Here is a 26596-nt window from a genome sequence, read left to right as displayed (position 1 = left end):
CATTACCACCTGCACCTCCTTCATAATACAGTTAATACTATTTAAACACAGGAAATGTTCAGCATCGTCTTAGAATATACTAGGCTTCTGGGACTCAGCTCTGTTCTAGCCTTGACTCCATCCCTCCTTTCCCCCCCATCTCCTTTCCATCACTTCCTTACTATACCTACATCCCACGTTCTCAGTCACCACCTCTTAATTTATCTATCACAACAGAAATTCTGTTGATTCTTGGATTCTGAATCCCCTTTTCATGATCAGATACAATCTCATGAAACACCTGAGCATTTGCATATTTTTTTCTACCATTTAGCCATTTCTGTCATGTATTTCAAGGGCACAGTGGGACACACTTAAATAGAAGATAACATTTATTGATATCAGAAAAGACCTTAAAGAGATATGCACAAATCATTGCATTTATTATCAGGCAATAGCGTGATATAATAATTGCATTTATTATCAAGCAATAGCGTGAAGTAAAATCATTACATTTCAGATCATAAAATTAAAGTTCATAATAGTAATGTAAAGTTGATTTTGATAGCATCTGTATTCGAAATTTATACGTAAAAACAAATGTTGAGTTTTTTACGGCTCTAAGAGAAAATGCTACTTAACTTACTTTAAAGTCATTATGTAAAGGGGGATACCTCTCCAATTTTCAAATGACAGCAAAGATCATACCCCTTGGTAACTGAGTATCTGCTAGCTCTGAGAGGCAGTATCCAAAATAGGAAAAAAAAAAACCCAAAACAACAACAGCAAAAAAACACCTGGGTTTCCATGAGCTTATGTTTATTTTATGCTGCTTTAAAAAATTCAATGTATATTACGTTTCTACTTGGTCACGAAGAGGGTTTTAGCCTACAACATGTGAGCCCATCACTGCAAATAACACGCTGTATGCATATAGGGAATAAAGAGAGTCCAAGTTGGACCTGATGGTCCACTCTTAGGCTGTCCATCTACATGGCCTCATCCAGCTACTCAACCTCAACCATCTGCCCGTCTGAGACAACCGTCCCGGGGCAGACCGCTTTGGGCCAAGGATCCTATGAGAAGCACAGAAAAGGGCGGGGATGACCAGGAAAACTCAGAGAAAGAAAATCACAAGGCCTGACAAGGTCAGAACACAGACACATCCCCAATCACATTAGCTAAGAGATTTGCAAAAGTCAATTCCTTGGTTGTAAGACCATGCGTTCACTGAGCACAGGCCCTTTGCTGGGCCTTCCAAGTGAAAGAATGAATGACAGCTATTAAACACTTTTCCTGTACACATTTATGAATGAATACGTACATATCATGTATATATAAAACAAATGGCATTAATCATCCATGGATATGTGCCTGATCTTGAGTAGGTGTTAAAGAGACTGTATTTGATGACAAAAAGTACGTATCTCTGGTGTGGGTTAAATAGATACCGCATTTGGTTCTGAGATGCGTATCTCCGGTTTATGTATGAAATAGCTACTGTGTTTGATCACACAACTTTTAACTCTGGTGTGTGTTGAACAGATACTGTGTCTGCTCATCAGTGTGTGTGTGTAAGTGTGCAGGCGATAGGGCACCACAGCACCTGCACTTGATTCTTTTTGTTTTTTCTGCTAAACAGAAACAAAACTACGGGGAAACAAATCATACAAATGGAGTTGGAGCCACCAGAATAATAGTACAATTGGATCTTTCGAAGGAAACATATGAACACGGGATTTATTGATCATTTGTCAGTTGTAAGCATCTTACCTGCCCTTTGTATTCCACTGGTTTTAGTCCTGCGTAAATGGGCACAAAACTGCTGGCTAACAGGACCTAGACGGATAAAGAAACAGCTTGTGAAAGGAGGCATTAACATGCCTACGATATATTTCATGTCCCCTACTATGAAATTAAAATCGTTTAAATGTACAAAAATTTGCTATAACAGTAAGTTCCATGTATTTCAAGGGCACAGTGGGACACACTTAAATAGAAGATAACATTTATTGATATCAGAAAAGACCTTAAAGAGATATGCACAAATCATTGTTCTCCAACTCCATCCACTTCACCCGAGTAATACTGGCACTTAAATTGTAGACAGCCAAGTCATTTACACAATTAAAGTCCAGGTAAGTCTAAATTCCTGAGTGTGTACAGGTTGCAAGTAAGTTATTTACGATGTTCTATCCTACACTGTAAGAGTTATTTGAAAGTTTCACTCTATCTTCCAGAGAAACAAACCCCTCTGGTTATTACGGCTCAGGGGATGTTTTCATTTATGTCACCAGGATGTAGCACATTTCATGGGTTAGTTACATGGCCTGGATATGTAATGAGACACTGGCAGGGAGGGGCACCAATTATACTTTATCTTCCATTTAAAAAGTCGAAAAAGATTGCCATTTAAAATATTACCATTTCTTCCCACAGAAGAAGCTGAGCTCTGGGAGCTTTTCTGACATGTGCAAGTTTTATTCTGCAATGCAGTTTTCAAATCGCTAGTGTTCTATTTGGAAAGATACAGTATTAGATATGGAATACTTAAGCTCCAATCCTTCAATTGATAATTGAAGACTCCATGGCTGTTTGTTGTCAAAGAGTTCACGAGATTTTTTTTCCAAGTAGATATTATTCAGAACTGGATTATGGTCCCCAAAATGATTTGTACATCATCCACTTAGAATTCTTTAGAGATCAGAGGGCATTTCCCCCAAAGGAAGAACGGTATAAGTATGACTTGTGAGGTCTGCTCTCAAAACCCAGCAATCCCACTACTGGGCATATACCCAGAGAAAACCATAATTCAAAAAGACACAAGCACCCCAGTGTTCATTGCAGCACTATTTATAAGAGCTAGAACATGGAAGCAACCTAAAGGTCCATCAACGGAGGAATGAATAAAGAAGATGTAGTACATATATACAATGGAATATTACTCAGCCATAAAAAGGAATGAAACTGGGTCATTTGTAGAGATGTGGATGGACCTGGAGACTGTCATACCGAGTGAAGTAAGTCAGAAAGAAAAAGACAAATACGGTATATTAACGCATATATGCGGAATCTAGAAAAATGGTATAGGTGATCTTATCTGCAAAACAGAATCAGAGACACAGATGTAGAGAACAAACCTATGGATACCAAGGGGGGAAAAGGGGGGATGGGATGAACTGGGAGATTGGGATTGACATATATACGCTATTGATACTATGTATAAAACAGATAACTAATGAGAACCTACTGTATAGCTCAGGGAACTTTACTCAATGTTCTGTGGTGACCTAAATGCGAAGGAAATCCAAAAAAGAGGGGATACATGTATACGTATAGCTGACTCACTTTGCTGTGCACCTGAAACTATCACAACGTTGTAAAGCAACGATACGCCAATAAAAGTTTTTAAAAATAGCTGATTTATTCTGAAGTGCAAGTAAATGAGAGACCCAGTCACCAGCATAACGTGATTTCTATAGGACACTCCTCTGTGGGCGGCGACCTGACACAACTGTGTTGCGACACCGCTGGGACTTGGCACAGACTTCCTTATGCGGTGGCTCCTCGTGACCAAAGATCCCACCGACGGGAAAGGGTCTGCATCTCCTTCACAGCCAGTGCTGATACCTGCAGGTACCGCCCCCTTCTCCATAGTAGGAATGAAGACCATCCGTAGTGGGGAAACCGCATTCTCCCATGCTGCTGGAGTACGTGAGCGCCAGGGCATCGGTCCTGGGTGCCAGCGCGGCCTCAGCCACGGGCCCCTGACGGCTGGCCCGAGAAGCATGGCGGGGCTTCAGACTGGAGTAGAAGCAAACTCAATGGTGTCAAAGCACAACAGAGGGACTCTAGCAGGAGACAGGAAGGGATCGTGCCAGGTGCTACTGCACGTCTCTGCTGTGCCAGGCTGATGCTGGGTGCCAGAATCGGCTACACAACATCTGGGCCCCGTGTGGAGCGAAAATGCAGGTATTCAGAACTGTAAGGTGTCGAGAGCAAAGCATGAAGCCATGGTATGAAGACACCCTTGCACAAGATTTCTCAGCCTTCTAAGAAGGGTCAATGCAAACGAGCCCCCCACTTAGCATTCATTTCAAAATCTCAGCTTTCGGTGTGGGGCCCCCATGACGTTACCCACACCCTCTCCACAAAGACGCCAAGCAGGAGTGAGCCTCCCCTCCGGTGATTTGCGGAAGATCACATCCATCCGCGGGGCCGACAGGATAGAAACCAAGCCTCTTCAGGCCCAACCTCGTCAGCCCCCTGGTAGCCCCGACCTGAGCAGCTGAGCATTTTTCAGAGCAAGGCTGTTCACAGTTACGGTCACTGCCTTCACCCTAACTAATCTGGCCCTATCATTTGTTGGCTACTCCTTTAGGAAGGTAATTACAGACCCTAGGTGCGTTCTGCAAGCACAATGCTGCTATTTAATGAAGTTATCCGGCAAAAATGCAACACTGCACCATAGCGATAACAATTTGTGGATAGCACACATATTGGGAAATTACAGTACTTAGACGCCTTTAAACAGCCAAACACACTCTATAACTGTAAGGACTTACTTCACTATAACAGACATGTGGCCTGCAAAAAAAAAAAAGAAAAGAAATCACTACCCTTAGAAACGGAATTATGTGGGTTTTTTACCTCCCGTGTGTCAAGTTATAATGTGAAGTTCACAAGTTAATGCTTAGAACTCTTTTTGAGCTGTTTAGATGAAAAATGCTACCCAATTACTTTGATACAGATAGTAACAGCAAGAATCCTCTGAACTGACATGAAAAGTGCGGTGAACTGGAAAAGACCCGTCATCCCCCGCAAAATCAGTGTATTTGTTCTGTCATAGTTTATACGGGCTAGTGATTTGTATATCAAACTATGGTTAGTGGGAAAATTAGCTTTTGATAGTTAGGAACTAAGCGGCTTGTCTTATTCGATGTCAGCTTACTGCCATTTTATTGCAAGCAAACAGGATTTTCTAAGGCGGGAGACAGTTCATGAAATATGTACTATTATGCCTCAATATGCTTCTACTGTCTTACCTCACTGGTGTTCCAGTGAAATATTTCTCACCAAAAAATATCGATACATCTAGGGCAGTGGTTCTCAAGTTGGGGGGGCGGGGGGTCTGAGCCCCCTGGGGACATTTAGCCATGTCTGCAGACTGTTTTGGTTGAGGACACCGATACAGAAGGCAGGGACCTAGTTAGTGTTCCTGCCCTGTCACTTAGCCCAGCACTTTAAGAATTACACGTACGTTAAACCATTGATTTTTTTCTGTTTCCTTCTCACCAAATACACAAGGATAAAAATAAACGTCAGCGACTTACTGTAGCAACTGTATAAAGCATTGCCAAGTGTGGATTCAATACACGTTCAGATTAGCTTTTTTCATTTTACATTTTATAGAAAAGGGGTGTTTAGAAAATTATGTGGCCTGGCTTCCTTAGAGAATAAATTGTCAACCAGTTTCATTTATGCCTAAAGTTGACTGTGGAGTTTAATGAGAATCTGGCTGTGTATTCAGAACCTGCTGGTGTAGTTGAAATTCAAAGACAGATTCAAATTTGTCTTACCCAGTCTTCAACATAATGACCAATCTTAAATTCAGTCCTTATTTCACCTTCACAGGGCTAAACGTGAGAAGGTCTTGCTGTAAGAGCATGCTCACCGTGTGCAAGGCAATTCAGGACATCCTGGCAATGGAGACGGGTGGGGGGGACACCATTCTGCAGGAACGCCTTCCTGGGCGTATGTGTGTCAAAGGGCATTCACGGATGTCAAAAGACCATCTCAGAGCACATACACGGGGCGTCAGTTTTAAACACAAATTCGATGATTTGTACCAATTCAGACAAGGGCCAGAGCACTATCCCTCCCGCTCAGTGGCACGCTTAATTTCAAAGCCATTCCTGCTGAGCTGTGGAGGTGGCGGCGTACAACTTTCTTGTAAATGAAGGGTTTACTTCCCTAAGTATGCGTTGCAGGAGGCTAATATTGAAATATGTTTGGATTTCCTGATTGCATGTTTCCTTCTGAAGAAGGATAGCCCAGTATAAAATCTGGAGCTTAAAATGGGTGAGTTGAGGTGCAAGATGTATACATTGGGACATTCGGGGCACAATATGTAAACGGGCCCACAAATCAAGGAGTTGCTAAGGACCCATGACAAGTATTTGCCTCTGTGCCTGGGTCTCCTGGCCGATGCTCCCCAGGGCTAGAATCAGTGCTCTACAGTATGGGGTTATGGGGCAATGTGGGGCTTAGCCCCACCCCCATGGCTCTGCAGGGCACTGCCCTCGTGGGACGTCTCTGCAGTGCCCTGTGCTGGTGGGGGTCCTGGCACTCGGGGGCCTCTGGTGGAAGGGAGCTGCCCTGATGATCTCTGAATGGCCTTTGTCCATGGTCTTGGACTACATATAGGTCCTGGCTTCTGTCTAGACGGCCAACTCATGGCACCTCCTTAACACAGGGTTATCTGGCCAGATGGCCACACCCCTCCTGTTGTGTCCCAAACAGGCTCTCTTATTCTCTTCAGTATGCACAGGCTGAGAATGTTCCAAATCTTTAAGTTCTGCTTTGCTTCTGAGGAACAATTCCATCTTTACCTATTTCTCTCTTCTTGCGTTTTACTCTAAGTAGCCAAGAGAAACCAGGCTGCTCCTTCAACACTTTGCTTAGAAACCACCTCATCAAATATCCAGTGTCATAACTTGCAAGTTCTACCATCCCCAGAACACGAGGACATGAACATAATCCTGCTATTCTGGGTCAATGTATAACACGGGTGACCTTTCCTCCATCGTCTGATAACATTTCGTCGCTTCCGTCTGAGACCTCATCACTATGGCCTTTACTATCCAGGTCTCTCTAAGAATATGGAGGCTCTCTCTACGGTTTGGTTTTTCCTTTCTGAGTCGTCACCAGAATCACCAACGGCAACGCAGGGTTTTTCTAACATGTACCTCTCAACTCATAGATCCCCTGCCCGTTACTCAGCTCCAAAGCCGCTTCCACACTTTTAGGTATTTGTTACAGCAGCATCCTCACCTGTCAGTGCCAAGTTCCTGTCTCAGTCTGCTCAGGCTGCTACAACAAAATACCACAGACTGGGTGGCTTAGAAAGGACACAAGTTTATTTTCTCACAGTTCTGGCATCTCAGAAGTCCAAGATCAAGGGGCTGGTAGATTCAGTGTCTACTGAGAACCCACTTCTATGTCCTCACATGGTGGAAGAGGTGAGGGAGCTCTCCGGGGTCTCTTTTACAAGAGCACTAATCCCATTCATGAGGGCTCCACCCTCATGACCTAATCACTTCCGACAGACCCCTGACTCCAAATACCATCATATTGGGGGTTAGGATTTCAACACAGGAATTTGGGGGGGGGGACACAAACATTCAGACCATAGCACTGAGTTAAATCACCATGGACATAAGATCCCAAATACTATGGAAATCCAATCCCAAATAAAATGAGTCATTGGACCACATAATTGATCCAAAGAGGTTCTCAGAAAATAATCAACTATCATTGCAGCTATCAGATGAAAGAATAATTTTTTCATGCCACCAAAAGTGAAGTTAATATAATTTAAGTATGAATCATCACACAAGCACATTGGTGAATGTACACCAGGTCAATGGTTGAAGAGGTATAAAAATCAGATGCCTAAAGGCAGAACTTGGTCATAATCCATTTCCCGAGATTTTATAGATGTAGGTGAGCACGCTGCTCATGAACAAAGATAAGGGGTAAAAGAAGAAAATGTTTAAGAAAGGGTGAAGCCTACCCAGTCTGCAAAAAGAAAGCTGGGACCTTAAAATTTCATGACAGACTCACACAGGGATGCTGACCAGTGATGTGTGTGGCTTATTATCTTATTTGTTCATTATTTACTAAATATGCACTGTAATTAACAAGCTTATAGGACTTGACTATTTCAAGCACACTTTTACATGATTTTTTCAATTTACTCGCCATGGTAACACCGATTACCTTTCATCTCCATTTCACAGTTGAGAAAACTGAGGCTCAAACGTAATTAGCCTCAGAGGACACCATCAGGGAATGACAGACCTGAATAGGAACACTGGGAGATGCACAAAAAACAAGTGATAATCCAAGACAGTGTAACAAGACACAGACACACGGACACCCATGCACACACTGTGAGATACAGGTTTCTAGTTGGATTTTCAGGTACACAGAGAGCCTATCTATAATAAAAGGTAGCAGTCGGCTGGTGGATAATGAAGAGCTTGGCATTAAAAAGAAAAAAAAATCTAGTAATTAAGGGAATAAACGAGGCATTGATTAAAAATCACCAATATTTAATACTCTCCCATATTCCTGTCCTGGCTAGCTAGCAATTGATCCTTGACATGCTCTACCTCTGGTTTCAATCTTAATCTCCGTCTGTCACCTACAGACTTCCAAGATCACAGACATTAAACCCAAGGCTGAGGGATCAGAGCCAGGCAGGCAAAGCTCCCAGGAGACGCCAGTTACAAACTGTGGGCTGCTTCTCCTCTTGGCTTCTGGAACTCAGCGCCCTCCGGTCTCTAGCTAAGGAAGTGGGGGAGTGGCCGGCGCCTTTCTTCTCTCCCCTGACACTGAATGAGGCGGTCAGAACTACCACCCCAGACACGGGTCTCCCACTGGCCTCTGATCAGAACACAGCATGTCACTGCCCAGCGTGTGTGTGTGTTGGGGGGAGGGGGAGATACTTTCCCTTCATATTCTTCTCCCTCCCTCCTGCAGTCTTCACCAGTCTTCATTTTTGAACTACATGCTCATGAGTATTCCAGGCATACATTTCATACATTTTTAGAGCCACCATCTGCTGTCAAGGAACCATCTATCCTTCCTTTCTTTGAGTTTCTGCAAAAGGTTAGAGCATTCTACTAAACATTTAAAATGCTTCTCGTATAACCTAGGATACATATTAATTATTCAATTATTCTCCTTACAAGGTATTATACATTTGTGCCAACTAGTTCTCTTCTGTTCAATGAACTCAAGTAATTTCACCAGTTCTCTGAGTAGTTATTATCCAAAACAAAGCCAAATCAAAAAGTCCTGTTTGCTTACTGCAGTAGTTTGCTATGGCTGCTATAACAAGTTACCACAAATCGAAAGGCTAAAACAACACAAATAAATGTATGACCCTAGGGTCTGGAGGTCGGGATCCAGCACAGGCCGGATCCACCTGGGCAAAAAAATTCAGGTGCTGGCAGGGCTGCAATCCTTCCTGCGGGCTTGAGGGGAGACTTGGTTTCCTGCTCATTGAGATACTGGTAGCATTCAGTTCCACTGGCTGTAGGACTGAGGTCCCTCTGCCTCGCTGGCTGTCAAGGGGAGGACCCGTAGTGCCCTCCTCATACAAAGGCTCCTGCGCCTCAGAAGCAGCAAACATCTCCATTTTTAAGGACACATGTGATTAAATTAGTTTGGGTCGGCCCAGCTAACGCAGGATCACCTCCCCATCAAGACCCTCACCTTCACCCCATCTATACAAACCCTCTTGCCATGTGAGACGCCGTATTCACAGGTCCTGGGGATTACAGTGTGGACATCTTTGGGGGACGTTATTCAGCTCACGACACTCCCACATGAAAGGAATTAAGAGGGTGATTTTATCTCGTGTTGGGAGAGGGGGCCATGGCTACCAAGCAGAATGTTAGAGGCCTGGACTGTGGTCCCAGCTGGGCCACTAGCGAGCTGAATTACGTTTTGTCCAGATCATTGAACATGAAGGATCCAGCTTCTTCATTCTTTTAATAGATGCCATCTTCGTTCATTGATTTATTCATTCCCATTCACTCATGGAGCACAGGTTGATGGAGATGACACTGTACCAGGCGCTGGGAATACAGGAGCAGACAGAACACAGCAGTCCCTGAACCCTCCTACCCCCCACCCCCACCCCGAGCTTACACTCCTGTGAAGGAAGATAGACAAAAACTAAGTAAACAGAGCAGTAAAATTCGTATGCGGAACAGTGGTTAAGTAAATCAGGGCGGGATATAGGAAACATCAGGGGCTCGGCCACTGTAGATACAGTAGCCACGGACAGACTCAAGGAGAAGGTAGTAACTGTGGGTAGAATTCCCCTCTTGTTTCATGATAGGATAATAGTCTTTTGCTCCCAGCCTTGTTCTCTTGCCAACAAGAAGAGGTATTCTAACCACCGCAAGCCTGATATGTCTGCGTTGGCATTGACAATTTGTGACAATTCAGGCATGGATTATCAGCTTCTCCCTTTCTATTTTTTAAGTCTACACAAGAGTATAATAATATTATAGAAAAATATTTTTCTAAGATGGAATGACTATTAATGTATAAGTGAGAGACTGGAGTGAAAATATTCTAATCTCTTAAGTCACAAAGTAATTTTACTTGTCAGCTCAACATTTCATTAGGTATTTCAAATCATATCATTCAAACATAAAATTCGAACCGTGAGTTTTGATAGTAAAACTCAATGCATTTATCATCTAATTCAGGTGGAACTTGTAGCTCTCTCAATCCATCGCCTGCTGCTGTATCCAAACACGCGTCCTCTGTATCACCTGAAGCTCGCTACAATTCCCACAAGAGGAAAAAGAAGAAAATAGCCTGGCTTTTCTAAGAGAAGTGCACCCTTTCAAATGTAAAATATTTAATATATTCCCTTAGCAATGCACTGTTATTTGCAAATCAGCCGAACTATCTCAGAGACAATGATTTCCCAACCGACTTTCACATGTGTTTGGATAGAAAGGCATCAACGCAAAATGGAAGAAAGGAAAGGGAACATTAGAGTGAAAACGTAAGAGACCTGGATTCCCACTGGCAGTCAGTACACCCTGGGGTGTGTCACACAAAATCTTACCAGCCATTTCTTCTCTTAGAAAAGCGACAAAAGTACAGTAATCTCACCTGTCCTGCCTGATTTACAGGGCTGTGGAAGGGCCGAATACGGTAGTACTGAGACAAAGTCTTACACGAACCGCGTAAGTATTATCTACGTCAATGTAAGGAATGGTTCTTGCTACTCAAGTTTAATCCCAGGATAAACGTGAGCACACGGAACATCACAAGAAAAAACACCGAGCTACTCCGGAGGTCTCTGGGAGCCGCCTGCCATAAGGTGGCCTCGGAGGGATACTGGCGGATGCATCCTTCAGACGCATGATTTATGGAGCATATGTACCATCTATCAGGCATGGTATGCAATGCTGGATCTAAAGAACGCGGGCGCGCTCCCTGTTTGTGGAAGTATGTATATCAGCACTTGCTCATTTCCTCCAACAAGGAATGCGGCAGTGTTACCTTAACAAGGTCCTCTCGGGAGGGAAAACTGGAGACTAAGTAGTTTTCTCTGGTCTTGGTGTTGGTGATGGAGACGTGCAGGCGGTTGTGAGCCAGCTCGTGCGCGTTGGGAGGGAGAATCGCCTCCACTCCGCTCCTGAAGAAGAAAAAGGGACCCGCTGCGCCCCACCGGCCTGCAAGCCTTGTAGCTGCCCAGGCTGGAGACCCGAGAAAGAGCCCGGAGACAGTGACAGCGGCACCTATGGCTTACTGGATGGGGGATCTTACATGTCCAAAGCAAAAGAGTCCTGGAGAGACACCCCATCATGTTCGGCAGCCGGCAGACAGGACAAAGCAGCCATCTTTGCTACCCGGGGGTGAAGGAGGCCACCATTTATATAGGGAATTGATGTCACGTGGGCTCCTCTGTTACCACAGAAACTAGCAGCTCACAGCCCGTCAGGTTAACACCCATCGTGGAGGGCAGGTATCTCCCTTTAATAAACTACCAGGTGGAGCCGCTCTGGCCCAAGGATTAGGCCAGTCACGTGCTGGGGCAGGAGGCAACTCACGTTTGTGAGAGTAGCGTGCGGATGAAGCAAGGACTTGGTCGAGCAGGGGATGTACGGAGAGCAAGAGAACAGCCATCTTGAGTGGCTTGGCCACGCACTGCATGATTCACCTTTAATTACTGACCGCCTTGTAAATGTTTCAGGAGAGAGAATGCTGACTGAGCTTGCTACAATGTATCCAGAGCGTCCTCTGTCTTCACAGGCTTGGGGGAGGGAGCGGGGGAATGTACTCTATATATGTACCTCAATCGGGCCATGAAATCATAGCCGGGTGTCACTGCCCCGAAAGTCTGCCTTCGGATTTCTTCGGCAAAACCGTAGGTAAACTCGTTACATTCCTGAAAAAGAAAATTAATAGGTGACCCTATGTTTTGTCAAAAACATTACGATTCTGGTTCCAGAACCCTGTGCCTATCACATAAGGCACCTGGACCGTATAAAGCCAACCCCAGATGTCGGATGCTTCACAGGCACGCATCCCCACGAGGCCTGTCCCTCACCCACCATTCCTGGGCCCCAGGCAAGCTATATGGTCTGCCAATTGCAATCTTTTTTTTTTTTTTCTTTTTCTTTTTCAACCACCTCACATGGCTTTGCCCACCTGTGGAAAATCCTTGACGGCTGGGTTCTAATTGTAACTGAGCACATTTTTCTACAGGCTTCTCCAACATAATTAAATTCCTCACCCACACCAATCCTGTGGCCTCTGGAACATTCGGCCTGCAGCTCTACAACAGTGCTGACGATTCACACCACCACCAACAACAGAGAAAGGGCTTGCGATGACTCTACCGGATCAGAGTCCTTGGAGATTAGCCTGGGGCACTGGTCTTTCACAAAAGTCCCCCCAGTCGGGGCTAACAGGCAGCCAGTGCTGGGATCCACTGATGTGGCCTCTGTTGCCTCGTCTTCATATAACAATGCAAGGTGGGTATAATCACCGCACTAGATGGGTAAGAAAACTGACATTTGGAGGGTTAAGTATCTTTCCCACTGTGCCATCAAAAATGAGTGTCAGTGCCAGGATTTAAACCCAGGTCTATCTTTCATTTATTAGTTCATCCATTCAGCAACCTACTGGGCACCAGGCAGTGGGCTAGGAACTGGGATTCAATGGCTGAGCATGAGATACACAGAGCCCCTGCCTTCCTGGGACTGAGGAGTCCCTCGGTGAGGAGATGGCAGGGCGCCAGGACAGCATCCATGTATGGGGCAGAGTCACGTCCCCTCCTTCCCCCGAAGGTTAGGGTAGCCCCGGACCCTGAGAATCGGTGCCCTTACACAGCAAAAGGGACTTTCCACATGCGATTAAATTAAGGGTTGCGAGATCAGGAGATGCTCCTGGATTATCTCAGTGAACCCAATATAATCACAAGGGTCGTTGTAAGGGAGAGAGGGGGGCAGGAGGGTCAGAGTTGGCGAGATGTCAAGATGCTATGCTTATGACTTTACAGATCGAGGAAGGAGCCAGAGCCAGGGAAGGCAGGACGCCTCTAGCACCTGGAAAAGGCCAGGACACACACTGTCCTCCGGAGCCTCCAGAGGGAGCGTGGCCCTGCTGACACTTTGATTGTAGACATTGAGACCTTTTCAGGCGTCTGACCTCCAGAACTGTTAGAAAATAAACGTGTGTTGTTCAGAGCTGCTATGTTTACTGTCATCTGTTGCAGCAGCAACTGGGAGCTAACACAGTGGGCATCAACCTCCAACCTCACTTTACTAGGCTGAGACCTAAGATACAGACAGGAGTTGGACAGGAGATGGAGGTGGCAGACGACAACAGGCAGAGGTAGCGGTGAGAAGAGTGCAAGCAGCTCAGACGGGGCAGAGGCCAGAAAGGCAACCTCAGTGAGCCATGAGAGGGCTAAGGTCCACGTGGCCCTGGGAGTCGTACTAAGAAATCTGCACCCCAGGTGAGAAGGGAACCCTCCTACGTTGTTGCTGGGAATGTAAATCTCAGCCACTATGGAGAACAGTATGGAAGTTACTTAAAAAACTAAAAATAGAGCTACCATATGATCCTGCAATCCCACTCCTGGGCCTATGTCCAGAGAAAACCATACTTTGAAAAGACACATGCACCCCTATGTTCATAGCAGCACTATTTACAACAGCCAGGACATGGGAACAGCCTAAATGTCCATTGACAGATGAATGGATAAAGAAGATGTGGCACATAAATACCATGGAATATTACTCAGCCACTAAAAAGAATGAGGTAATGCCATTTGCAGCAACATGGATGGACCTGGAGATTGTCATACTGAGTGAAGTCAGACAAAGACAAATATCACATAATATCACTTATATGAGGAATCTAAAAAGAAATGATACAAATGAACTTATTTACAAAACAGAAACAGACTCACAGACTTAGAGAATGAAATTATGGTTACTGGGGGGCAGGATGGAGGGAGCGATAAATTGGGAGTTTGGGATTGACATGTACATACTACTATATTTAAAGTGGATAACCAACAAGGACCTTCTGTATAGCACAGGGAGCTCCGTTCAATATTATGCAACAACCTAAATGGGAAAAGCATTTAAAAAAGAATAGATACATGTCTATGTATAACTGAATCACTTTGCTGTACACCTGAAACTATCACAACATTGTTAACTAACTATACTCCAGGGCTTCCCTGGTGGCACAGTGGTTGAGAATCTGCCTGCCAATGCAGGGGACACGGGTTCGAGCCCTGGTTGGGGAGGATCCCACATGCCGCGGAGCGGCTAGGCCCGTGCGCCACGGCTGCTGAGCCTGCGCTCTAGAGCCTATGAGCCACAACTACTGAGCCCACGAGCCACAATTACTGAGCCCGTGCTCTAGAGCCCACGAGCCACAGCTACTGAAGCCCGTGTGCCTAGAGTCCGTGCACTGCAACGAAGAGTAGCCCCCGCTCACCGCAACTAGAGAAAACCCACAGGCAGCGACAAAGACCCAATGCAGCCAAAAATAAATAAATAAAAAAAAAATAAAATGTTAAAAAAAAAACGGTACTCCAATATAAAATAAAAAGTAAAAAAAAAAAAAAAAAGAAATCTGCACCCCATCCTGAGTCAACAGGGATCCCGGGGGTGGGAGAGGAGGAGGTCACAGGATGAGATGTTCAGATTTGTGTTTGGGTGAAATCACTCTGAATGCTTAAGTAGGTGGATTGTAGGCAGCGGGGCAGACACAGGCCTGCCTGTTCAAGAAGCTGCTGTAGACTTCTAGCTGAGACATGGGGGTGGCCCTCCCCAGTGTATGCTCTTTCTACTAAGCCACACTGCACACCCAGCTTATTTTCTTGTATTATTTTTGGTTTTACACACACACACACACACACACACACACACACACACACACAGACACGGCCCCTGACCAGACTGGAAACCTATTAAGGAATGCACTTATCTTTGAGTTAGCTCCCTGCTGTGTCTAATGCCATGCCTGGCAAATTCTGAGGGCTGAGGAAAGGCCGGCTGCGCTGAGCTTTTAACATATCAAAGTCTAAATCTGCCTGCCACCTAAAATACACCAGCGTCAGGTGCTGGTCTTAATTATACATGCACCAGCTCGGAGCTGGATTCATTACTCACATCTCTGTCACAACACCACAAAGCTCGAAGAACTTATATACCAACAGGGAGAACTGAGCTAACAGGGACTTGAGTAGGTAGAAAACAGCTTCCTAAGAAAGCTCAAAGCCATCCTTCAAGGGGTAGATCTCAAATGCTCAAGAGAAAAGAAATAAAGTAACCTCAAGGCAAATGGCTGAAAACTGATTTTGAGAAAAGAGAAACGAGGATGCCCTAGGTGAATCCAGAGAATCATTTTCCACTTGCCAACGTGAGCGGCCGATAAAGAGTTACCCCTAAGGCCTGACCAACACAATGAGACAATACGACTGGATCTCCAACTTACCGAAAATGTAAAAAAGAACAGGTAATCGGACTGACATCAAAAGTCTCAAATTCAGGTAAAGGATTCAATGTCTGAACATCGCAGAATTTCAGTGAAGGGGCTATATGATCACAGCATTTCCAAATCAGTCTAATTCTAAATCACAATTAATATATTTCAAACTGCTGAGGATTCGAAACCAAATCTACCCAAATCCAAAGCTCGGGATTTGCTCCCACCTAAAGGAAAGACTGCCCTGAACAGGAGTAAACAACCCTTTAGTAGCCCTGTGCTTCAGAAAGGAAATAAAGAGCTGGGAGGGACCAGCTTGCACTTCAAAGCACATGAGTCTGCTACTTTGGGGGGAGTTTGCACACTTCATGTATACTTTCCCTGACTTCACGTTCTCATCCTGTACAATCTCTAAAATTTTCCATCACTTTTCTAGTATATAAAAAAGAAAAAGAGCAGTGGATTTCTGAATAACTGGTCTAAAGTCCAGTTTCTCTTCCATAAGCAGCTCATCAGAGATTTGAAAACAAGATTTCTGATGTTTAAAATGTTGTGGATTTCAACATTTAAATGTGACAAATGCACCCTTGGGCATGGAAATGTTAATCATTATTTGATTACTATTCCAAGCTGCTAGAGAATGTAAGTAATTAACAGATAGAATATTCTCCACCTGCAGAAGCCAGTTCTCACAGTCAGAGAATGCATGATGGCTGTCTAGAGGCAGAAAACTTTAAAAACATAGATTTTAAAAACATAGATTTTAAAAACATAGATTACATTAAATGAAATACTTAATGCTTATTTTTATTACTTCTAGATAAACTGCTTGGAATTCAGGGCTGCTTCTTACTGTGGGAATGAAAAACAAATTAAATTCCAATATCATTCCTCTTAAAAGAGATTACAGGGACTTCCCCGGTGGCACAGTGGTTGAGAATCCGCCTGCCACTGCAGGGGACACAGGTTCGATCCCTGGTCTGGGAGGATCCCACATGCTGCGGAGCAACTAAGCCCGTGTGCCACAACTATTGAGCCCGCGTGCTGCAACTACTGAAGCTGGCGTGCCTAGAGCCCGTGCTCTGCAACAAGAGAAGCCAGAGCAATGAGAAGCCCTCGCACGGCAACAAAGAGTAGCCCCTGCTCGCCACAACTAAGAGAAAGCCCACGTGCAGCAACGAAGACCCAACGCAGCCAAAAATAAATTAAAAAACAAAAGATATTACAGGCCAACATTTTAGTTTATATGCCTGTTTGTAAATAGGAGCAAGCAGACTTATCAGCCACATGTTCAAGGCCTTGAGAACAGGCTCTGTGCTCTTCTCATGATCAGTTAATGGAGAAATATCCTTTGCTTGAAAGAAACAAAGCTGGAATCTTAAGACTAAATAAACACGCAAGAGTAAAAGAAGGGATTTTATTTCCTTGTCTTGTTGTCACCCAAAATAATAATCTTTTCCAAATGGAGAGCAGAGATCCCGAATGATTAAAATTTAAAAGAAGTCAACCTTTTTCGTTTCCCAGGCAAAGGATTATTTCTCTGCAGTTAACTTAGTAGATAGTTAACAATCATCTTCGTTGTTTGGGCGTAATTTCTGGATGAGAAACACAGCCTAGTTACTACTTAATTACCTCTATTTTTTGTGGCGCTGTTAGCAGGACAGAAGCAACCAAGGATCCCCCAGAAGCCCCGGCAAAGGCCTTGACATTCTTCAGGAGCTTTTTGCCGTGTTTGTAAAGTGCGGATGCTGCCCCCAAGTGGTAAATGCCCAGAAACCCACACGCTGCAAAGGACAAGTTGATGTGCTTCATTCTAGCTGTGAAATTGGTGACACAAAACCCAAAAATGCCCGTTAAGTTGGTATAGTTTGTTCCACATGCTGTGTACTCTTATGCTAGTCATCATTCCAAGGCTTTCTTTTATATACAGAATTCTCTGTTCTAAGCATAATCTTTTCAATTAAAGTCTAATTAATCACCCAAATCTTTCAAGGAAACTTTTCCCTCTCTCACCTTGACCCACTACAATCATATTAATTAAAAAAAAAAAAACGACAACAGTCTATATTTGTTCAGTGCATAGACTATGCAACCTACTTTTTAATTACATGACAAAAACTAAACGGTTAAATTGCCATTGGCAAGGCATTTGGTCCTTTTTTCTTGACCTTTTGAAACTTTTGGGGGTGTGGGCTACTGGTAAAATCATTAGAGAAGGTAGCAAACTTCAAATGAAAGACACATTTGCTCTTTGCGAGTGCATCAGTGAATTTAAAACATATGTCTCGACTCCCCACCGTTTCCATCGTGAGCATCCGTTTTTTGTTGCTATTTTGTTTTTTTAACCTGATGCTCTCAATTATTCAATAATGCAATACTCAATTATTCAACGATGCAGTGTATTTCATAGCCAAGTTTCTCAAGACAAACTGAGGTCATGACTGGCGAGGGCAACTGGAGGCTCAAAGAAACGACATCTGCAACACCTGATACTTGCAACAAATCTAACAATGAAACTATAGTTCATGAAACTTCAGGGGGAACGATTTCACCACGTGTATAAAACAGTGCCCCCCCCCAACTGCTCCCCCTGGATGCCCTCAGGGGTTTCTCGGGGGTTCCGGGACCTTCAGACTAGGCACTTGGCCCCGGCCTGGAATTTAGGAACCGAAAACACTCGTTCTGATGCGCAGAGCCAGGCCCTGTGCGAAAGGAGGCGCAATCGGTGCAGCCGAGCCCCGGTTTGGGTTTAATTTCTTCAGACTGGAGAGGGGAGAAGGGGATGGGTCTCCAGAGGGGCCGACCCAGCGTACGCAGGCCCAGTGCCCCCCCTATCCTGTGGTCTGGGGGTGGCGGGACGAGGGTCGCTGCTGCAACACCCCCAGGGACGCCTACGCGGACCCACTCCCCCGGGAGCCACCTCCGGAGGGCCAGAACCTGCCCCTCGACCGCCCCGCGCTCCGCCCTACCAATGCAGGTCTGAGGCACTTCCGTGTAGAACTTCGTCCCCCGCCACTCCCAGCCCGCCGTCCCTTATCCGGAAGGCGGAGCCGGTCCGTCACTCAACCGGGCCCTGCCTATCAGGGCCGGACCACGCTCGCCCAGGAAGCTTCCGCAGAAGGGATTGAGGCCGGACTACCCGCGCGGGTCTGTGACGTCATCGCGCCGATGCGTACGTCCGCTAGGCTCCGCCTGCTCCACTTAAACCGCTGGACTCGGCATGGCGGCGCGCACTCGGCCGCTTGACCTTGGTGTCCACTAGGGCGGGTAAGGGATAAGACTTTCTCGTCTCGAGTCATACTGTCTTCGGATGCCTCGGGATGTATTTTAGTCCCTATACGCCACGTGCGGGCCGGCCCTCACCTGCAAGTCTGCTGACCCTGAACGACCCTCATTTTCTGTGCACCGGAAGTGCTTGGCCTTCTTGGCGGCTGCTCCCCGGCAGTGGTTTCCCTCCCGCCTCAGCCTCGGGGCGGTCCAGCTGTCCGTGTAAGGGCGGGGTCTAGGGGCTACGTTGGGAGTGAATGCCCCGCAGCTTTTGGAAGACTACCTCAGATATTTCCTTAAGCATTGTTGGAAAGGTCGCACTATGGCTTTGGGCAGCGTTCACATCCTTAGCCCGCCTTAAACTGTGTGGCCTTGGGTGGGTTATATGACCTCTCTGAGCTTCCCAGGTGACTTCTCTGCAAAATGGGATGGTAAAATCTGAGTTGGTGCTAAATCGTAACGTTCATGCTGCGTAGCAGGGTTTCAGCAGACCAGCCTGTGTCGTCTGGTAGCACCAGTGGCTCTGGGTAGATCTGAGAAGCAGCTTTCTAAGGCGGCCCACTTGGCTTGCATTCCCTCCCGGATTCAAAGGACTCACAATTCCTTCTCTCCCTCAACAGTGTCTTCCCTATCTAATCCTAACAAGCAAGCCTTAAGGAATTGCAGAGTTTCTGGTTGAGGGTTCTCCAGGCCCCCTTGTTAAAGGACAGATTTACGCTCACTGAAGTACAAAAGAGAATCCGAAAAACGCGTGTCTCTACCTTAAGCAGGAGAGGGAGTGGGTGGGAGCTCCCCAGATGGCCTTTACCTTGGTCTTTTTTCTTTCTCCCTCATTTGGGATGCTAGTGACCTGGGTTCTGGCCCACAACACTTTCTGTAAGCAAGAACCCTGGACGTCATGACTAAGGAAGAGATCTCGTGTTTATTCTTGTAAGTAGACTTCTGAGACAGCTGCTTCTGCAGGCACCCTAATGCCTATGCATAGCACAGCTGCATTACTCTGAATTCTTTACTACTATTCGAATTTACTCACGGGAAGGGCAAGTGTGTGTATATCCAGGAAATATAGAAGGACAAGCTGTTCTTTTTCTTTTCTTTTTTTTTTTTTGCGGTATGCGGGCCTCTCACTGTTGTGGCCTCTCCCGTTGCGGAGCACAGGCTCGGGACGCACAAGCTCAGCGGCCATGGCTCACGGGCCCAGCCGCGCCGCGGCATGTGGGATCCTCCCGGACCGGGGCACGGATCCGTGTCCGCTGCATCGGCAGGCGGACTCTCAACCACTGCGCCACCAGGGAAGCCCAAGCTGTTCATTCTTGATCCTTCCATTGCCTTCTAACTCTCTGGTAGGGTGTGGTCTTCCCAAGAGAGCGTCTTCCAGGAAACTTATTAGAAAGGAAGAATCCCAGGCCTCAGATCTCTTGAAGCAGAGTCTGCATTTTAACAGAATCCCCAGGCATTGCTCTGCACACTAAAGTTTGCAAAGCCCCGGTCTCACTCCTGGGGTGGTCTGGTTTAAAGTGATGCGGTGGCATCGAAAATTTAAGGAGAGACAAGGTCCACAGAGCCACAATTTGCAGTGGTGGCAGGGCCACCTCTTTCCTGCTTTGGGGCACTGCCAGCAGGTTGATTCAGAAGACAGGTGAGAAATTTGTCGCTGGGGCAGGCAGGACGCACACCACGGCTTTGGGATCCTTTGCTTAAAGGAAAGATGAGATCAGCTGTTATTACCACCCCTGCCGGTGAGTGAGATCCCGCCAAATTTAAGGGTCACAGGAAAAGTGTCCACAAACCTCCATAATGTAACAATTTAAACTTTTTTTTTTTTTAACTCTCTCCTCCTTTCTCCCTTCTACCCCATGTCATACCCACAATGCAACTAATTAAAAGGTTCCGTTTCCTAAGGTAAGGAAGAATATCAGATTCATTCACATTTGTCTTTATAATCTCAGCGCCATGAATGGCACTTGGCACATAGTGTATGTTTAACAAATATTTGTTTTGATTGTTGGATTTAAGTAAATTACTCTTGTGATGTGAGTATATAGTAATTTAATTGCCTTTTCAGAACATTTTTCAGTAAATCTTTTGCCTGGTTTTGCCTCTCTTTTTTCCTTAGTAATTTATAGTTTTTTTTTCTTTTATAAATTTATTTTTATTTATCTTTGGCTGCATTGGGTGTTCGTTGCGGCGCACGGGCTTCTCATTGTGGTGGCTTCTCTTGTGGAGCATGGGCTCTAGGCGCGTGGGCTTCAGTAGTTGTGGCTCGCGGGCTTAGTTGCCCCGCGGCACGTGGGATCTTCCCGGACCAGGGCTCGAACCCGTGTCCCCTGCGTTGGCAGGTGGATTCTTAACTACTGCGCCACCAGGAAAACCCCGTAATTTAGTTTTTTCTTTAATGTATTTATTTATTTATTTATGGCTGTGTTGGGTCTTCGTTTCTGTGCATGGGCTTTGTCTAGTTGTGGCAAGCGGGGGCCACTCTTCATCGCGGTGCGCGGGCCTCTCACTCTCGCGGCCTCTGTTGTTGCGGAGCACAGGCTCCAGATGCGCAGGCTCAGTAATTGTGGCTCACGGGCCCAGTTGCTCCGCGGCATGTGGGATCTTCCCAGACCAGGGCTCGAACCCGTGTCCCCTGCATTGGCAGGCAGATTCCCAACCACTGCGCCACCAGTGAAGCCCCGTAATTTAGTTTTGAACTGGTTTATTTTCTAGCCATTTATCGAACATTTAAGTATCCATTGTTTAACAAACACAGTGCTGGTTCAGGGCACACAAAGTTGACAGGAATTCAGTTCTTCCTCATCTAGAGCCTAGAGGGTAAGGAGACAGTCAATGTGTAACTGCAGAGGTGTGATCCTGTGCTCGTACAAAGCCACACACGGGTGCTGTGCATGTCCACACTGAGCTGGGGGGCAGCAAACCCTTAGCTCTGGGAGGTACCTACGAGAGCAGCTGGCACAGAAACAAAGTGCCCAAGGCTTTCCACATCCCCAGCTTCCTCCCGCAAGATTTGATCATGTATTCTCCTAAAGAGAGAAAGGTATGGGGTAAGGGAGGGATAAGGGATGCTTGCCACACCTCGGCCCCAAGGACTGAGCCTTATCGCAAAGTGTCTGAGTGTAATCTCGTGTTCCAGTCTACTGTCCACGCGGTGGCATTTATTTTCCAACCTTGGCATCTTAGTACAGGTGAACAGCTCTGTGGGGCACATGCCATCGTTCCCTGCGACACCCGTACCCTCCCTCCGTGTACGAACTCCTCACCCCCTCCCAGAGCCCTGCAAGCTGAACTTGATGCACTTTAAAGGTTAGATGCACAGCCTCTAATTTCGGAGGATTGTGGCCACACCGTTGGCACACACAGCAGCGCCCTTTGCCGCAGGGGCCTCAAGGTGATAGCTCGGGTCACCACACCCTCTGTGCCTTGTTGAAGCATTCCCTTGTTTTGAGACCACCGTAGAATTCTGAGCAAGGCAGTTCTGCAGTCGTGGAGTAGAGCGTCCCACGTGAAGCCACAGAGGAGGCTCCATGCCTTCCCACAGGTTGTTGTTTTCTCTAAGGAGGCGTCGCGAAGGCCACCGTGTGGAGGGGCAGCCCGGGAATAAAGGCAGTTTAGAGGGAGTCGGGGCTGAGAGAGGGAGAGAAGCTGGCCCAGTAGGTGTGATGGCATTTCTTGAGCCTGGGGATGCAACTGCGACCACCCCTGGCTCACTCTCACACCGCACCCACCGTTTGCTCTTTGTTTTCTTAAGTGAGTTAGAACCGAGTTTCTAAATCTTGCAAGCTAAACAGATCTCACTAATGTAAGGGCCTTTTCCATTGCACCTGTTTTCTCTCTGTTAGAAATACGCTAGAAGAACCAACGACTTGAAGTAAAACTGGGTGACTCTTCTTGCATAGAGCTGTGATGGTACTTTTGTGATTATGTTCATTTATTTATTTTTTCATTTGATTTTCTGGCCGCACTGTGCAGCATGCCGAATCTTAGTTCCCAGACCAGGGATCGAACCTGTGCCCCCTGCATTGGGAGCGTGGAGTGTTAACCACTGGACCGCCAGGGAAGTCCCTTGGGTGACTCTCTTCTAAATGGAAGAATACTTTTTTCGAAAAGTATATGAATTATATATGTAATATATCTTCTGTTATATATGTATATATATGCAAATGTATGTATGTAACCAGACTGGTGACATTTGAAAACAATTCAAAGCTAGGCGTCCTTAAGAAGTGTAATTTACTTGAGATTGGAGACATCTGAAAGTGTACACTATAGATCATCTTAACATGGCATAGAAACTAAATATCAAGCTATTTCTATTAGAAAAAACATTAAAAAAATGTAACCTGTATGTATAAGCTTTGTTTTAATTTAATATGTGAAAGGTTCCAAATATAATATACACTGAACTGAGAGATCAAGGTAGAAGGATTTTCTGAGTGTTTCTGTTATTGTATTAGAATTACTTAATTACAGTGCTTGCAGTTGATATTCTGCATGAGTGTGAGATAGAGCAGAGAAGCTTTCAAAATGTTCATACTTAACAGATATCTTTTATACAAAGGGGGTTTTAGATCTTTGGTAGCCAGGTGTTGGTGGTGTGAAGTGATGGTGGGAGTGGGATACCAAATGCTTGACAGAGGAGTCCTAAATATTTTTAAAAGCCCAATAAAAGAAAGTCTGTATTCTCTCTGCCCTGTTTTCTTTGTTGCTAAACAGCTCTGCCCTTGACCTGGCCGCTTGTGGTCCACAATTGGTACAGATGGTCGGGAATAGTCCTTCTCGTTACCCTTCAGATAATTACCTTCCTGGAGGGGATTATTGGGGAAATAATATCCGTGTCAAACAAGTGATAGCACTGAGTGATAAACAGAATGTCAGCTTTGGTGCCGTATGCTTCATCAGATTCACCAAAATACTACTCTGTTTTAATTTGGAGTACAGGATCTGATCATTACTGATGCTGTCATCAAAAGAAACAGCCTAATTGCCAAAACATCCAATTATCTAATCACCTCACTTCAAAGGGAGAAAATAAGAATTCTGGTGTATTTTGTTTCTGCATCTACTCCTATTTGCTGGAAGCTTATTATTAATAATTATGACACCTGTTGAGGGCCCATTCCATGCCAGTCCTTTGTACCCATTATCTCATATAACTTTTACAACGGTGCTGACAGACCTTCCTCCTCTACAGTGGTTCAGAAGTGAATTAATGAGCTAGTAAGTTCTTATTATGTGCCCAGGATCGTGCTCTTTGGCCCTTGACGGGTCGCAGAATCTTGTTATTCCTTCAGTCCTTTCTTTGGTCAGAATTTGTAATTGGTTTTCACATTTAGGCATTTATAATTTTACTAAAAAGTGGTAAAAGTGTTTAATAAATGTGATGTATAAATTTATAACATTTAGGAAACTTGTTTGCATCTGGAAAAGAAAAAAGAAAAAAAGCAAGTGTAGCAATTAACTCAAGCTACCCTTTCTGCATTTATCAATTACAGCAGTAAGTCACTCTGATTACTCCTTTTCCTGGAAGCTGTGTCATAAAGTAGGTTATTGTAAAGAGAACATAATTTCCATTAGGAACAGTGTTATAGAAGGGGGTCATGTCATTGACCAGGGTCCTAACTCCAGATAAATCATGTATCTAATCAATTGTATTCATGCCTTTGTTCACTCTTTAAATATACTTTAGTGTTTATATGACAAGGACTGGAGTAGGCATTAGAAAATTTAAAGAAAAAAATCTTAGTGGATAAACTGTCCATTTTTAGTTCACTGTTTTTTCTTACTGGAATGTACTTACACATTTTTCTACTCTATTAAGTTCTACTTATTCTTCTGGGCCTAAAAAACTCTTTTGTCTCAGTATGTCCTTTTGGATTAAATTCAAACACCTTCTGTCAATATTAACCACACCCTTCTCTTTGTTACCATGCTTGAGGCATTGCGATAGTATTTTTCACCTTTCATTCTGGTTAGGAATGCGGTTGCCTCCACCTTCTGCGTTCAGAGTTGATTTGGAGCTGGAACTGTCTTGTACTTCTTGGATTTTATTTATTTATTTGTTTGTTTATGGCTGCGTTGGGTCTTTGTTGCTAAACACGGGCTTTCTCTAGTTGCGGCTGGTGGGGGCTACTCTTCGTTGTGGTGCGCGGGCTTCTCGTTGTGGTGATTTGTCTTGTTGCGGTGATTTCTCTTGTTGCGGAGCACAGGCTCTAGGCGTGCGGGCTGCAGTAGTCGTGGCACTTGGGCTCAGTAGTTGTGTCTCACGGGCTCTAGAGAGCAGGCTCAGTAGTTGTGGTGCACGGGCTTAGCTGCTCCGCGGCATGTGGGATCTTCCCAGAACAGGGCTCGAACCCTTGTCCCCTTCATTGGCAGGTGGATTCTTAACCACTGCGCCACCAGGGAGTGTCTCTACTTCTTGGTTTTTGCCGGCATCTAGAAGGTAGCTAAATGTTTATATGAGTTGAGAATCTTTAGTGTATGTTTCAGATATCTAACTGGCTTAAGCAAAAAGAATGTGCTAGTTCAAATATCGGGAGGTTCAGGGACTTCCCTCGTGGGTAAGACTCCATGCTCCCAATGCAGGGGTACTGGGTTCGATCCCTGGTCAGGGAACTAGATCCCACATGCAGGCCGCAACTAAGAGTTCGTATGCTGCACATACCGCAACTAAACATGCCGCAACGAAGATCCCGAGTGCCGCAGCTAAGACCCAGCGCAGCCAAAATGGATAAATATCAAATATGGGGAGGTTTAGAGGTAGGACTAACTGTAGAGATGGCTGGATCAAGCATGCAGTGGGTGCTGGAAGGCCACCATTGTGCCATTTCCTGTTTTTCTCATCTTAGTTTCATTCTGCAGTCCGGACATCCCCAGGAGGCTGCTGGCAGCCTCACAGACTCTCAGCATATCAGTGGAAAAGTTCTTTCACTACCCACCTCTCAAACTTAGAAAAAGACTCCTGCTGGTTCTATTTTTGTCGCATGCGTGTCCCTGGAAGAGTCAGCGTGAACAGCAAATGGTGATACAGTGATGTGAGCCCATGAACGGGGGAGCGAGTACTGCAGACGATGGACAGAATGAAGGGAAGCATTGCCAAGTCCAGATGGAGTCAGCTGGGCAAGCCTAAACCAACACATCCACTGCAGTACCTGATAAATATTTGTTGAGTTAAACAAGCAAAAATGCAGCTATAATCTCTATATAAGACAGGGAAATTCAGTCTTTTCGATGTATAAAACCTCATGATACGTATTCATCTGGCGAGCATTTCCCCAAACAAATAAGAACACGACTGTGATGTTTGGGGCGTTGAAAAGTTGGTTGCGATTTTAGGTATGTTTAGGTGAACAGTACATGCTGCTTGGCATAAATGTTCACCATTGAATTAATCAGTAGTTTTGTTTGCCTTTTTTGAATTATATGAGCTATTTTGGATATTAGAGATGGTACAAGACTGTTGCTCACCAAATCGGTGTAAATGGATGCAAATGTTTCCCTGTGATAAATTTCCATGTAGGGAGCTGTGGTTCTTGGAGTGCTACCAAGGTTCTTATCCTACACATAGGGTCAGAGAAGT

The 26596-nt window shown here is 45.2% G+C and overlaps 2 protein-coding genes across 16 annotated transcripts in view; one reads left to right on the top strand and one right to left on the bottom strand.

Annotated features, from left to right (window-relative positions):
* PNPLA4 (patatin like domain 4, phospholipase and triacylglycerol lipase) overlaps positions 1-18841 on the bottom strand; it is a 37596-nt gene extending 18755 nt beyond the window's left edge. The window contains exons 1-5 of one of the 3 annotated variants that reach the window (XM_022559831.3): positions 18720-18841; positions 17383-17567; positions 12093-12187; positions 11299-11434; positions 1753-1818 (exon numbers count right to left, since the gene is read on the bottom strand). In XM_022559831.3, coding sequence (XP_022415539.2) covers positions 1753-1818; positions 11299-11434; positions 12093-12187; positions 17383-17562 — 477 coding nt within the window. In that variant the 5' untranslated portion in view covers positions 17563-17567; positions 18720-18841. Of the gene's footprint in view, positions 1-1752; positions 1819-11298; positions 11435-12092; positions 12188-12535; positions 17359-17382; positions 17568-18719 lie in introns of those variants that run through there. The other 2 variants (XM_022559833.3, XM_022559832.3) reach the window with 2 other exon arrangements.
* LOC111167216 (uncharacterized) overlaps positions 18229-26596 on the top strand; it is a 538796-nt gene continuing 530428 nt past the window's right edge. For 9 of the 13 annotated variants that reach the window (XR_016391420.1, XR_016391424.1, XR_016391422.1 and 6 more), the window contains exon 1: positions 18229-19017. The gene's annotated coding sequence lies outside the window, so the exon portion shown is untranslated. Of the gene's footprint in view, positions 19018-19863; positions 19948-26596 lie in introns of all 13 variants that reach the window. The other 4 variants (XR_016391423.1, XR_016391431.1, XR_016391429.1 and 1 more) reach the window with 2 other exon arrangements.

Source organism: Delphinapterus leucas, chromosome X (assembly GCF_059928025.1).
Source record: "Delphinapterus leucas isolate spDelLeu-1000000601 "Yukka" chromosome X, BTC_Dleu_Yukka2, whole genome shotgun sequence".
Classification (NCBI taxonomy): domain Eukaryota; kingdom Metazoa; phylum Chordata; class Mammalia; order Artiodactyla; family Monodontidae; genus Delphinapterus; species Delphinapterus leucas.
This window is presented reverse-complemented; position numbering and strand designations above follow the sequence as displayed.